At 39.9% G+C, this 14,065-nt stretch overlaps 1 protein-coding gene across 1 annotated transcript in view; it reads right to left on the reverse strand.

The window, feature by feature from the left end:
* The window catches only part of LOC146163472 (uncharacterized), a 32,953-nt gene extending 22,452 nt beyond the window's left edge, over positions 1-10,501 (reverse strand). The window contains exons 1-5 of the mRNA XM_083381818.1: positions 10,205-10,501; positions 3,330-3,451; positions 2,428-2,476; positions 1,596-1,745; positions 789-998 (exon numbers count right to left, since the gene is read on the reverse strand). Of these exons, the coding sequence (XP_083237944.1) occupies positions 789-998; positions 1,596-1,745; positions 2,428-2,476; positions 3,330-3,451; positions 10,205-10,465 (792 nt within the window). The 5' untranslated portion in view covers positions 10,466-10,501. The remainder of the gene's footprint in view (positions 1-788; positions 999-1,595; positions 1,746-2,427; positions 2,477-3,329; positions 3,452-10,204) is intronic.
* Between the last annotated feature and the right edge of the window lie 3,564 nt (positions 10,502-14,065).

Raw genomic sequence — 14,065 nt, forward strand, 5'->3', positions numbered from 1 at the left:
AATCACGAGAAAAGCGAATGGTACGCACGCGACAAAACGGAATTCCTTATGACTTTAAAGCTTCGGGCGCCATAATGTTTGCGGTTCCGGCTAAGTCCAGTTTACATAGCAAAGGCCCCTCTTTTAAGCCTATTTCTAACCCTTCACCTAGTTTTCAGTGTTTTCACAACCACTTCAAAACCAGTAGGCCGACACAACTTTGCCATAAAATTAGTGCGTAAGAAAAGAGAGCTGTCTGATTTTGAAGTGACTGAATGACTATGCGAGCAGCTAATAAATACCGAATCGTAATAAACACCGAATCCAGCGGTTCTCAACCTTTTGTAGTTAATCCCACTTAAAAGAGGCGCTTGATAACCGAGGCCATCTGCTTGTCGTTTGTTCCCGTGTCTGGCATTTTTTAGGTGCTTTGATGTCTAATATGCTTATCGTCACAATAGCATAGGAAAGCGCAAACAAAAAAATTAGGTAAAAACTATGCTTTAAACGCAATTTGTGTGAAAACTGTTCTCGGGTTTTTAGAATAACTCCCAAGTAAAGTCACCATAAAAATTACCTAACTTACTTTCAAAGTAACCGTAATGCTGTTAAATTATTTAAGGCCATAAGTAGCAAGAGAATTCAAGCCAGAAATAAAATCAAAGTCAAAGAAAATTTTTATTAACCCATTAAGTAGAAATTTGGCCCTTGGAAATAGGTAAATCCCCCAACCAGTTGACAAACTGAAAGCTAAACTTATGCGACTCAACAAATCAAAAATTTCAGGTAGAAAAAAAACTAGCGCTTACACTTTCGTTGTAGGGCTTTCCGTGGAGGACTTCGGGAGCCATGATGTATGGGGTCCCTACCATCGAGAGTCGAGACTCCTCCTCAGCGGATGCAGGAATCTTCTCCGCCAGTCCGAGATCGGCCACTAGGGCGCGGTATCGCTTCTTGGCAGCTCCTCCGGGACCCTTGAGGTTGCGAGAAGTGGAGGTGGTGATGCGGATCAGACAGTTCTGATGGCAGAAAAATTGCCCGTTTGAATACGATGCGAACGGATTAAAGGTTTGGGATTCGATGCATCGACTGCGGTTTGTTTTATATTGTTTTGTGCAAAGTTTACTGAATCGAGTGACTATAGCGATTACAGAAGTTTTGAGACGACATGTTGATGGCGTAAAACGCCAAATCATTATGATATGCGTTTAAAGTAATAGTAAATAGAAAAGGGCTTGCAAATAATCGGCCTTTTTGTTGAAACAAAAAAACATGCAGCAAAACGACATATTCGTATGGTTTTCCTAAAATACTCTAACTAATATTTCCCACGAGAAAATCGCTCAAGTTTTATGGCCCATATTGAACTGTTTTTAACCTGCTGTTTCACGTATATACTTAGCTCAAGCCAGAATGCGAATAGTTCGTGACTTAGCAAAGGAAATGGCACAACATGGCCTCCAGCACAGCTCAGTAAAATTATTGGCATAATAATTCATTTCAAAACCGTTTCGGAAATATAGGAACAGCCAGGTAAGCCAGTCAATCGGTACTATGCGGTCAGGTTTATCAAATTACGGGGAAATTAGTCGGAAAAGCCGCAAACCACATCATACCTTGGCACTAAGGTCCCTGTGGAAAACGCCGAGCGAATGCAAGTAGTGCAGGCCTCTGGCTATATCGAGGGCAATCTGCACACGCTCCTTCCAAGAGAGACTGACTTTCCCCTTTGAAACGAGCTGCTCCAAGTCTCCGCCGTTGATGAACTGTTGTTTACGCAAGGGAAAATCAGATTTATGGTTTGGTATGGTTTTGAGGCATAAAACCAATAAAAGTTGTATAGTTTTTTAAGGTTATAAGCAATTAAGCCGTACAAAAATAGTCAGCGATATGTGAACGTTGTAGCTATTTTTGTTTTACTTTTAACATTGTGAAGTAACGATAGTAGAAAATGGCCAACGTATTACGCCAGTTGCAATTTCAAAATTCATGTTAACCGGCTAACGGGTGGGAAAAACACAAACTTGTACTTATAAATTAAAGTAAGGTTCACCAAACTACGGCCAGTGGGGTTAAATATGTCGCCAAGCGGCTTATTGCTCTACTCAACATAAAATACAGTATACAGATCAAATGTTTGTCTTTTTAACTTAAACAGTCTAATGGTAGAAAGTGGTTTCGCGCAGTGCTTATTTTAAGAAGGTCATTTCCTCCAGTTGTAAATGACGTGAAACGCTATGAATCAATTCCCTTTATAACACCTTTACTAAACTTAGCCGCATTGCAATGAACACAATGACTTTTCAAATCGAGAATATGTCACAAGTATTAGTGGTTGATTGGTAGCAACTCAACAGTCGCCGCTGTAGCCATTAATCAGCAGTGAATATATTCAGCGCTTAATAATGAATTGATTTTCAATATTTAATTTACAAATATAAAAAATACCTCAGTAAGGCTGTGCAGTTGTCCATCGTCCACGCACACCCCTTTAAACCTGTGTAAAAAATCGTATATATTGAACAACAGCAAGCAAGCAGTTATGTGATGTTCGGGCATTTGACAATATCAAAACACACCAGAGTGCTTGGCGTGCTTTGAGTGCGCGTTTGAAGGCGCCAGGTCTGATAGGAAATGAGGTAAGAGGTGTTAGAGAACTATCAAGGAAGTGGTGGGCCCAGGTGGGGAAAATGCCCAGTTGAACACACACATGCACAAGGCACGTATTTAGCTCCGAACATTAAGCCGAAAAACGCGTTTCCAGTTATAAATTTCAAAAAAACATCGCCAACGTATCTATCGTTGCTCGTAACATCAAAGGCAGTGTTTCCCAAACTCGTCAGATCATATATATAAACTTCACGCCACCCACGTTTGAGAACAACAAACAAAACATTTCGTGTTGTCTCCTTATGCACACAAATGGCGACATGATGTACAGCTCGAATGGGGAAATTGCGTTTGCCGTAGTTTTACCATTTACATATCGAAATTTATAAGTGTTTATACAGATGTCGCACTTGTAAAAAAATGATATGGGCGCAATACATCTAATTAAAGGAACTCTGAGCTAGGGTACATTAACGTTACCAAACAAACAAATTACCAGTCGAAAATTTAACAAAAAACAAGCAAAAATCGCATATGTACACTTGCGGGCAACATCTAGAGTGCATTAACGCTATCAGTCGGTAACTGTGTGCGGTTATCAAGCTCTTGTAGCGTACCTAATGGAATGCAAGGCTTAGGCAACGAAGCCGGGTCCGTTTAACATCGCAAAGGGAGCTCCAGCAATCAATGAGCGGTGCAAAGGGGATCGATAAAACAAGCTCGTAAGAAGCGACGCTTACTTGAGAATGTTGGGATGCGAGAGGCGGTTCATGAGCTGCACCTCGCGCAGGATGTTCATCTTGCTGTTGGTGTCCTTGTTACGTTTCAGCACCAGCACCTTGCCGGTCTGCTTGTGGGTCACCTGGGGAAGCAAATAACAAATTGCGCTGATGAATTGCGAACGGGTTGAATCAGGTTCGTTGCCTTCCGCCCTATAGCGCGCGTGAGCACGACCCATTAGTGCATATTTAACGTTGCAGCGCACTTTGCAGCAGTAATGAATGCAATGCACGTCGATTGAAAGCCGCCCCGCCCCCCTTGACTTGGCTGTTTGAATGCGCACGTTACAGTACATGTACCGAATGTAAAATTTCTCTTACATGTACATTACTTCTATTGCAACTGCAAGGCGTTCAAACGGTGTTCTGACAAAGGATTTGATACACCCCAATTAGGGATTTTACATAATAATATCGGGGGATCGTAGCCGATACTTGATGCCAAGTGATAGTATCGGTATTTGTCCGATACTAGGGTGGTATCGCTTCCGATCCTATACCAAATTAAAATAGGAATTTTTCACATAATTTACGATATAACTGACCCATTTTCACTCCAAAAGGTATTTTTTTAGATATAGCATATTAACAGTTAAAGTAACTAAATGTCCCATATATAAAGCAACAGTTTGTCAGGAACACGAACAACATTACATTTGCACGTTTAAATTTGACTAATTTTCATTTCACCTTAGTAATGGCGTCATTCAGCAGCGGATCGGCGGTTTGCTCAAAACATCGGGTATCGTATCGGCACAAAATGCCAAGTATCGGACAAACGGACATCCCAAGCGGTGATATTTACCCAATATTTTATGGTCAATGTTACCCCTCATAGGCACGTTTTTGTACGATTCAATAAAAAAACTATATTCATCCTGTTATTTGGTTTCCAATTTACGCAATACATTGAAGAAGAATAAAAACAAACCTTTTCAGTATACGCTGTTTCAAGTTTGTGCAGGTCGCATTTTGGCTGCAAGGCACCAATGTCTTAAAATAACGCGCTTGTAGAATCGGACGTTCGTCGGGTCGCAACTTTTCAACTCTGATTCGATGCGAATGGGTCGATTACCGATTCGGGGCTGTAAATCATCCTGGGAGCGCGAAAGTACGTCCGCTGCTTAATCTATACGTGTCAGCAGAGGTCGAATTTACAAGGGAAAGTGAGTGTGTGAGTTCGTCCCAACGATGACAAGGTAGGCAAACTCGAAAACAATAATAGTGGCACCTTCTATGAAGAAGGTATCGCAATACAAGCCAGCATAAGCTGTGAAAATACTTTAAGCGAGTCAAAAGAGGTCGAAAGCCGCCGAGTAATAATTGCACAACCCAGATTTTTTTTATAAAAATTGCACAACTCGAGTTAGAATAATTGCCTAACCCATATTCCGCCGCCATTCAGCCGACACGTAGTTATCCACAAACCATGTTTTCTCCAACGGATTTCGGCAAAAAGGCCCGGTCAGCAAAGCAAACAACGAATGCTTTGTTCAGCTTCAAACACCGGTCGCGTTTTCCTGTAGAAGGGGCGGGTAATGCACACAAAAACCTCCTTGCACAATTCGCTAAACGTCTTGCACAATCATACGAAACGACAGAAGGAAGAAAAGCCTCCCACAGCTGGTGTTGAGAAGGGTTCTGCGGCGGGCAACTGCCATCAACAAAGTGGCAAGCATGTTTCCTAAACGTGGCGGAACGTCGCAGCAAGCTAAGTGTAAACAAAACTTTGGTAGCATTGAGGATCGCAAGCACAGCAGCAAATTAACAGGCGAAAAGTTTCCACTTGCCAATGTGGTGAACGGATAATTTGAAAGCCAAATTTCTGCGGGCTATTTTATATTGGTATACTAAATAGTTTGAGGGAGGGCGCAACGGTAACAAAATATAAACAACCATAAAACCATAATTAACTTGTCGCTATATCGCACGACAGGTACCCAACTAGCCATTGTATACAATTTTGGAAATATAACAATGATACTTATTAAAGATATAATCACAATAATTTTAGACGAGCAGAAAGAGACCCAGAGCGCAAAATGACAGAAAGGGTAAACAAAACAACCCAACTCGCTCCAAAAAGTGCACGGCAAGAAACGAGTTGCAGACAATTTTGCAGACATTTAGCCGGCTAGAATGTTTTCACCACCGCCCTTGCGTCAAATTTCGAGCACGGGAGTCGCAGGCGCCAAAACACGCGGCGGTGGAAAGGTTTAATTGCCTCGCAATATGCTGGCAACACGGTCGAGCGTCTGGAATTGTTTGCAGCAGCGAGACTTGGCAGGCCACAAAACGCGGAAGTGGCTTGCGAACAAATATGATCTGGTGGCTTTGGGCGGAAGCGGAGAAGTTTGTTCTGAGGGCTGCTATTATGTTGACGCCGTTCTGTAATCAACTTCGTGGGTCCCTTACACTAGGGTTTTCTAAGCTGCGGGTCGCTACCCTGCTGGGGGTCGCGCATCGGGTTTAAGAAAACGCTCTATAAAGTTGTTATTTTTTCTCTTTGATATGCTAATGGCAAACCTAATGCAAAACATAACCCTTTAAATGTACATTATTTTAATTACAGTAACAAATGCGTGCCAAAGCCCCGTCTTACACATCAGTGTTATCACAGCGCGCACAAAACTCCGGAGTTCGCCAGATTTTCAGATATCCTGCAATGGTAGAATACCTAAACGGTCGGTAAGTTGCGAAGTCGTAATTTCAATAAAGCCGAAATCGTGGCAAATTATGCGAAAAGCTGGGATCAGCTTCGGACACGCAGCGTTACTGGGTGAACGTGTCAACAAACAACCCGTTTCTTTAGAATCGCAAATCCGAAAATTACATGGTTCAGTTCAGTGGGCGAGCTTCTGGCCGCCAACTCCCGCGCTATAGCCTGCATTTGGTTTCGCGCGGCGCCAACAATGCCCTTCGACCAATGTTTACCTTTTAATACGCCGGCGACGACAGTGCCCGTGAATTACGGTCGGCGCTTCGGCTATTCATAGACACAGGTTGGTAGTCGGCCAAACAGCCAGGCTAGGCGGGGAATCGTAAATTACGACTGCGGGCCAACCACGTTCGAATCGCCGCCTTTTCCTGGAACCAAGTCCCGGTCAAGAACCAGCGGGCGAGCTCAATTTACTTCCGCAACCCAGTTTCGCGGTTCACTTGAAAAGCGAGGGGAGAAAATCTCACGAAAGTAACGAGAGGCCTGTTTAATCAGCCGTTGTAAAAAGTGCCAGGCTATACCGTTTTAAATCATACCTTGTGGTCTTTTTTGACATTTTAATAATACTTGACGTTTCATTGTGATGCAATTAGTCGAACTAGGACTATGCTATCCCACGCAAAAAAAATTCAACTCGGAATTAAGTTATTTTGTAAATGACTTCATTGGGATTTACGCAATTTCAAAAAGATTTGTTTACAACACTGACCATACCCAAAAAAATCAGCATTTATTCAAATATACATGTGACCTGCGGCAGAAGAAAACAACATGTAACCGTACATTTTCGGTGCACATAACAGGCAAAACGACTTCTTTTATAGTAGACAAGTTACTTTGCCTAATATTGGATCAAGAAGGCAATTTCTCGATTATACCTCAAATAACTGGCCGTAAAATAAAGTTGTTTGCACTGCGAACATCCGAGACGATTAAGTTTGGAGAAATAAGGTATTTATGACCATCAATAAACGGTTGCCCTGTCGCTGTTTTCCAAACGAAGGCAAATATTTTACAAAAAGCAAACGTAAGTGAATTAAGCCGTGGGTTGGGATGAAAAAAACCTAGGTTTTTTTTAGTAAAATGATTGCGAAAATATATTTATAAGAAAATAAACCAACAACAACAATAAATTTCGGAACAGAAAGAAAACCCGTGTTTGCGTACTGTGTTCCACGGTTTATTGGTAGCGATCACGAAAACAAAGTAAGGCTATAAGGATTGTTTTTAGGTTTTTTTAACATGGGGTTCGGTGTTTTTATTAAAACAATAAATTCCTCTAAAAAAATCTCAGAAGCAGAAGCCTGTTGGCAATTTGAATTATGACACGCCCGGTGAGCAGCTCGTAGGAGGTACACGTGCGATATAAATACTACAAGCCACGAAGCCAGAACTATTTAAAAACTGGGCGTCGGATTTCATTTAATTTGCATTGTCACACTGGCCGTTTCCGCTGCACTACCGCCGAATTGTGGCAGCGTGACGAGGCCATGATTGCCAGTACAGCAGTTGTTACAAACACCACGTTGCTGCTTTGTATATGTATTTGAGCGCGCGGGTGTACTGTGTGTATATGAACGATAAAGTGTATACACAACGTAAACGAAACGTTGATGGAAATAATGGGCCTTGTCAATAAGCCGACACGCAGCTCGTTCTAAAAATACTAAATTCTGCGCGACTTTATAATATATACATATATCATTGGTTGAATTCGGCATCAGCGCTATATATATATTCATAATGTTGAATAATGGCCGAGGTCTGAATACGTTTCAGGTCCCATATGTTTAAGTATGAAAATGCTTGCATAAATATCCGTAGTTTTGCGTGACACGGCCCTTTATTGAGTGCATATTTTCAATTTTGTAAAGTTTATAAAGCCGCATTTGTAATGTAAGTTAAATGATGTATGTGACAATATGTCTTGCTCACTATTGTTAATACACTGTACATGGTATGTCTTATACACGATGTTAACATTGGGCAAGTTGACTTTCAGTGCGGGCGGTCGCGTGGGGAATAGCACAACCGTTAAGATCGATGCTTCGAATGCAAAACGACCAACGATTCAAGACCAAACGCACAGTTGTGGCGGATATGGAATCTGTTGCGGCAATTAATCCGGTGATTAACCCAGATCTTGACCAGCCGTCGTTCTGGCCAACAGCTCAGCTTAAACGCCAACTGGCCAATTTTAGTGGCAGCTTAGAAATGTACTAGGCTTCTTTTTTTAATAAATTTTGGGCGTTTTCCACTGTTAAGCCAATTTATTGTAAGGTAGATCGTCGCATTTTATAACACGATGTTAACTTTAGAATCTCTAAAAAAGCCAAAAACAAGGCTTGTGAAAAGGGAGCCGGCTATTTTTAAAGTGGCCCTGTTAACTGGCCTCGCATATCTTGACGTTTGGACGAACGAAATTTGGATTTGCTAGAACAGCTTGCACGACAAGCGAAGGCAAACAGTGGCTAACAAGGCGACCTAATCAGCCGAAGTCAAGCGGGAAAGTTGACTGTCCGGGGACGTTTACCCAAGGTATAAAGGCAAGTGACACGCATACAACTGTTTGACTTGGACCAACAGATTAGCTAACTTCCGAACAGCCTGATATGGGTGTCCTCTGAAGTTCACAGACCCTGTAATCGACCTTTGTAGTGTTTATTTCTCCACACAAAAAGGCACTGTGCCATATGCTGCATTTTAACTCTATCACAACAGTATGTTACTTCTTTGGTCCTTGACTCTATTGTTGGCAAAATATTCCCAATTAGGCTACTCACTACTTTATAAATTCAGGATATAATTTCTTAAAAAAAAATGTTTTGCACTACATCATGCCATTTCAGAAAAAATGATACAACACAGTTAATAGAGGAAGCTGTGTGAATGGGTTTAAACTGCACACAACTGTAGGTATAACAATGATTTCCTGAATTTATAGTCAGCCTAAGAAGAACATATATAAGGAATTTGTATAAAAAACTAAATTTTAGGCCAAGAGTTTGATTTTTCAAGTTACACACCACTGTACTATACAGAAACATCTTTTTTATAAGACCTTGCTTTTAAAACTTTTTTAGTAACCCCTTGCGTTTAAAGTATGTACCACGGTAAACAAACTTCAAAGATGATACAGACTAAACCTAGCATGACTGAAATAACAAAACAAGGGTCCAAAATATTAGTTTGAACAATTGGGGAACATTATACCTATTGTGATCTGCCAATTTTGAAAGATAAGAGTTATAATTTGAAGAGGCCATTTGACTGCATTTTTTAGATAAATATGCATACCACTGTCGGTTAAAAAGTCACTAAATAAGCAGGAAACTATTACTCATAGACCACTAGGGAAAAAACTAAATGGATGCAACTGTGACACTAGTATTTTGCCTATAAATAAAGATACACAGAAAACTATTAATAACAGACAAATATAGATCAAATATTAGCCCTAACATATTATTGTCAAACTAACTCAGTCATGTTTTACTAAATTTCCAATAAAAATGAACCATCATTTTAAATAATTTTTACAACAACAACATCCGTCTCTATTTCACATGGTGTTTGTGTTAAATTATACTGAAACTATATGTTTTTTAAATAATTAAAAAAGTGGCCCTAAAACCAGAACAGCCAAACTTTATTTTGAGGGCTACAACTAGTCAACATTATTTAACTACTTCAGCGACACAAACTACAGACCTAACCCAACCAACTGCATTCCATAGTTCTAGGGGCCGCCAAACACTTTTTTGGTTGTTCATTGTACACCAAAGTTCTGTTATATAAATAAATTATGTTATAGCCACTATGGAAAGTATGGAAAGTGCACCCACAACTATTTTCACAACAGACAAGACCTGCACCCCTAAAAAATAAATATGCACTTGGTTTTCCCATATGTTATAATATTGGGGTGCAATTTTGACCTCAGTTGCACCCGGTCATCCCAATTTTCGGTTGTGCTTCCACGAGATCTCGTTGAGATGTGCCATACTCTCTAGATGTGTTTGTGGGTGATATGTATTTGGTAAAGACAACTAGAATGCAAGCCTGCCTTTCCAATCAGATTTAAAATTTACAACACATCTAAAAATTGATGTCTTACCTTAAAAACATCAGAGAAGAAACCAAAGCCGAGCTCTTCGAGATCAAAGTCATCGATTCTTGCCAAGTTGGATACCGCATTTTGAAGAGCGTTAAAGTGCGACACGTTAAGGCTCCGTCGTCTTGCATAGGTGGATCCAGGATTGGCTGAGGAAGGTAACGAAGTCCTCATTCTAACCTGGGGAGGCATATTATTATTTCCCAAATTTTGTGCTGGGGAGGCGTTGGGCATAGTTGTCGAATTTATTTTGTCAGCTTTCATCAGATGGCAGTTGTTTCCTCAGACATAATTTTTTAATTCAGAACAATTGTCTGCAATTGAAACAACATTTACTTTATTATTCTACATTAAACAACCTCACAATGGCAATAAACAACTTTGGCACTGGTCTAAAATTCTACAACATTTTCGTCCAGGGGTTTATATTGCTAACACTATTTGGGTTTGAGTTTATCAAATATTATGGCGCTGGTCTAGAATCCTACCACAACGTTGAAATGATTATTAAGCAATGCATAATATGTGGGTTAGGGTGTCGGTTAGTGTTTGGGTGTGGGTAGGTCAAGTAATATTGTTTAACACTATTACTGGACTCACCCAAACCCAAACGCTAACCGGCACCCTAACCAAAATAATGTTCGTTGTGGTAGGATTCTAGACGAGCGCCAATATTATTATTATTGGGTCAAATATTATTATTATATTTATTATCCTAGTTTGCAATTTTTTAATTTTGACAACTTGTTTTGTTACTGTAAAAAGTGGTAGGATTCAAGACCAGTGCCCAACACTGTTTTGAACTTTACCTAAAAATCCACAATAATGCAAGTCCTAGAAATTATTATACAGAACTTCTGAATCTGTTTGTTATTAATGAGCAACTGCAGGGCTAAAGATGAATACGTACCTACACAACTACTTAAGTTTGTCGTTAATTAATTACCTGACTTTCTCTAATAATTACAATGTAAAAACAGTATTCACTTGGCTATTAAAGTAAAATGCAGGCAAAAAAGCATGACATGTAGGGCCACCTACACCTAAACACAACCAAGCCCTTGATCGCAGGTTGCAAGTCAAGCGATAAACCGCAGTCAACTGTTTTTATATCTTCACACGCTCGCGGCATTCTTGACCATAACACAATTACTCTTGCCTGCGACCTAGCGGATTTTATTGTAACATGTAGGACTACGATGCTAACTGGCAGTATTAATTTGATATCTTAATTCTTAAGAATTCCTTGTTTTCCAATTCGACGTAGGTAGCGCCGGGTAAACAGAACATGTGTGTTAGGAAATAAAAAGCAAGTGCGGAATGTCGCTTTTATGAGAGAAACTGCAATGATTTGCTCACCAGTCACGACCTGTGTCCGACACCAAGTCAATTTTGATCGCTTATATTTTGTGACAATAATTATTGAGATTTAAGTTTTTAGGTAAATTAAATACTAATCAATCGTTGATGTTAGCTATACAAGAAAGATTTTTGGGTTGAAATACAGGAAACACGAGAAATGTTTAAATCTATTTGAGTAGTATCTGATTGTCACACTTCACTGGTGTTGTTAACTTCATAGAATAGTACATACAGAAAAATCGCTGAAAAGCTATTTTTAGGCCTGTGAGGCGTCTGCATTTAAAATTTCTAAATATCGGATTAAATCGTAGTTAGGTATGTCAGATACTTGTTGTTTATATATCTATAGGCCTACTTTATGTTTCGAGTATTTGGATAAAAATTACTGCGATCTGATCTAATGCCAATAATCATGTCATTACTATGGTAAAAAATGCAAAATGGATGAACTTGACTGCCCAAAACTAATTTCTCGCAGGTTGTGAGACCAAATTTGCTTCAGCGATCAGGAGTTTAGTTACCAGCCATTATTAACCTTCTATAATTGTTCAGGTATTATATTTTCAGGATGAAAGTCACAGCGTTAGATTGCAAGCATGTCTGAAATTCCTCATTGGTATAAGCATCGGTACAGATACCAGCTTGGTATCATACGAGTAGCGCTACTGCCAGTTAGCATCGGTTAATAATGGCTGGTAACTAAACTCCTGATCGCTAAAACAAATGACTTTGGTTGAAATGAAGTGCTTTCATTCAACATTTTTCGTAAATGTGTAAAACAATTAGATTGCTATATGCTGTTTTTTGTTATTTTTTTTACTTGATTTATTGCTTATATTCGGATAAGTTTACCGATTTTAATAGTTAAACGGTTTATTTTTATATCAATGACTTAACGTGCTGGAGTTAACTTCCTCTAACAATGACTTGACTTAGAATTCATTTGGCGAAACTGTGATTTGGACTGGGACTTGACTTATTAGCTTTGGAAAATACTTAACTTAGGTTTTGTCTACCAATGACTGGACTGGGACTTAAGTTATTTAAAAATGACTTGTTTACAACCTGATTAACTGGTAACTTGCGGTCAACTATTCCCTACCCCTATCCCTATCCATGCTCAAAAAGTATACTTTTTATTATATATTTCCACCTTTAGTCGATTCTTTTAAACCCTAAAAAACGGTCCACGGAAACATTTTAAGTTACAAGGGTTCTTGCAAGTCTCACGGGGACACAAATGTATATTCTTAGTGCCAGATATGCCTCGATCAAGACCTTGCCTCCAAGAGATGTGGGAATATGATTTGATTGCCACACGAATACGTCTCCTCGTTTATTGTTGAGTTGTAGAGTATGCACTGCGTTAATTCCAAGATTGTCTATTTCGCGTGTTGAAATTCACTGAAGGAAAGGGTAGCAAAATTGTCGAACGCTTCTTGGTGGTGATCTTCTCCTTTGAGGTGATCTGGATCTGGAAAAAGTATAAAGAGTACATAAAAAGAAGGAAGTATATACCAGAAGTTGTGAATTTAGTGTAGGTGATATAACTATCGCTATAATCATAGAGGAAGACTGTAATTGCGTGTTAGTCCTACACATTTGTAGGCCCCCTTTAAACTTAAAAAAAAATATTCTAAAAAGTACGCTACCAGGATCCCCAAATTCACTAGGCAGCACAAAGTTGTCTCGCACATGTATCCAAACAAGCCATTTAAATAATGACAGTTGTTTTCATTTGAGCGAAAGTGATAACAAAATAGACTTTTTTATGGCTATAGCGAAGGTGCGTAAAACCTCTTTACGGGGGCCAACGAAAAACTTGTTTGTAACACTAATATCAAACAAATACCGCGAAACATAGAATGTTATCCTGGCTAAAAAATGTAGATTGTAAAAAACTCTGTCTCTAGGTGGCGATAAAACGCTGGGATAGTATAACTAGAGAAGCGTTCATATATTTTGAAACAACATTTAAAAAGCTTGGTTTTTTTTAACTGTTGAGTCGGAATTGGGCGCGGCTGAAAGACTTTGAAGCGTAGATGAGATTACATGTGCTAAAGATTTTAGTTATTAGGAGTGCAAATATTCTGGGTACACTCGTCTAATATACCAGAATTTTGCCAACTGTATTTGTCCAGCATATAGAAGGCAGGCAGAACAGCAAAACAGTTGGGCACAACGCCCCAAAGCTAGGCTTAAGCTCGAAGGTGTTCAAGAACGAATTCTCCCTCGATGCCAATTGGCAATTGGGCGACTGCTTTGCACAAACAGGGCAAATCGCGGTGGCGGCAACGACGGTTCGAAGTTGCCTTTCAACAACACGCACTGACATCATTTCCACATTGCTTCCTGCCCGCGGCCGCAAAACGAAGCGCGGCCGCAGCAGAAAACGCGATCCTTCATAAAACGTGCATTTGAGGTGTGACGGGCCGCGCCCAACATCGAGCGGCAAGCAGTGGCAGTCAGTAGACTAGCTTCTGGCTGGTTGCAAGCGGATTG

Source organism: Ascidiella aspersa, chromosome 2 (assembly GCF_963924565.1).
Source record: "Ascidiella aspersa chromosome 2, kaAscAspe10.2, whole genome shotgun sequence".
NCBI classification, from domain to species: Eukaryota; Metazoa; Chordata; class Ascidiacea; order Phlebobranchia; family Ascidiidae; genus Ascidiella; species Ascidiella aspersa.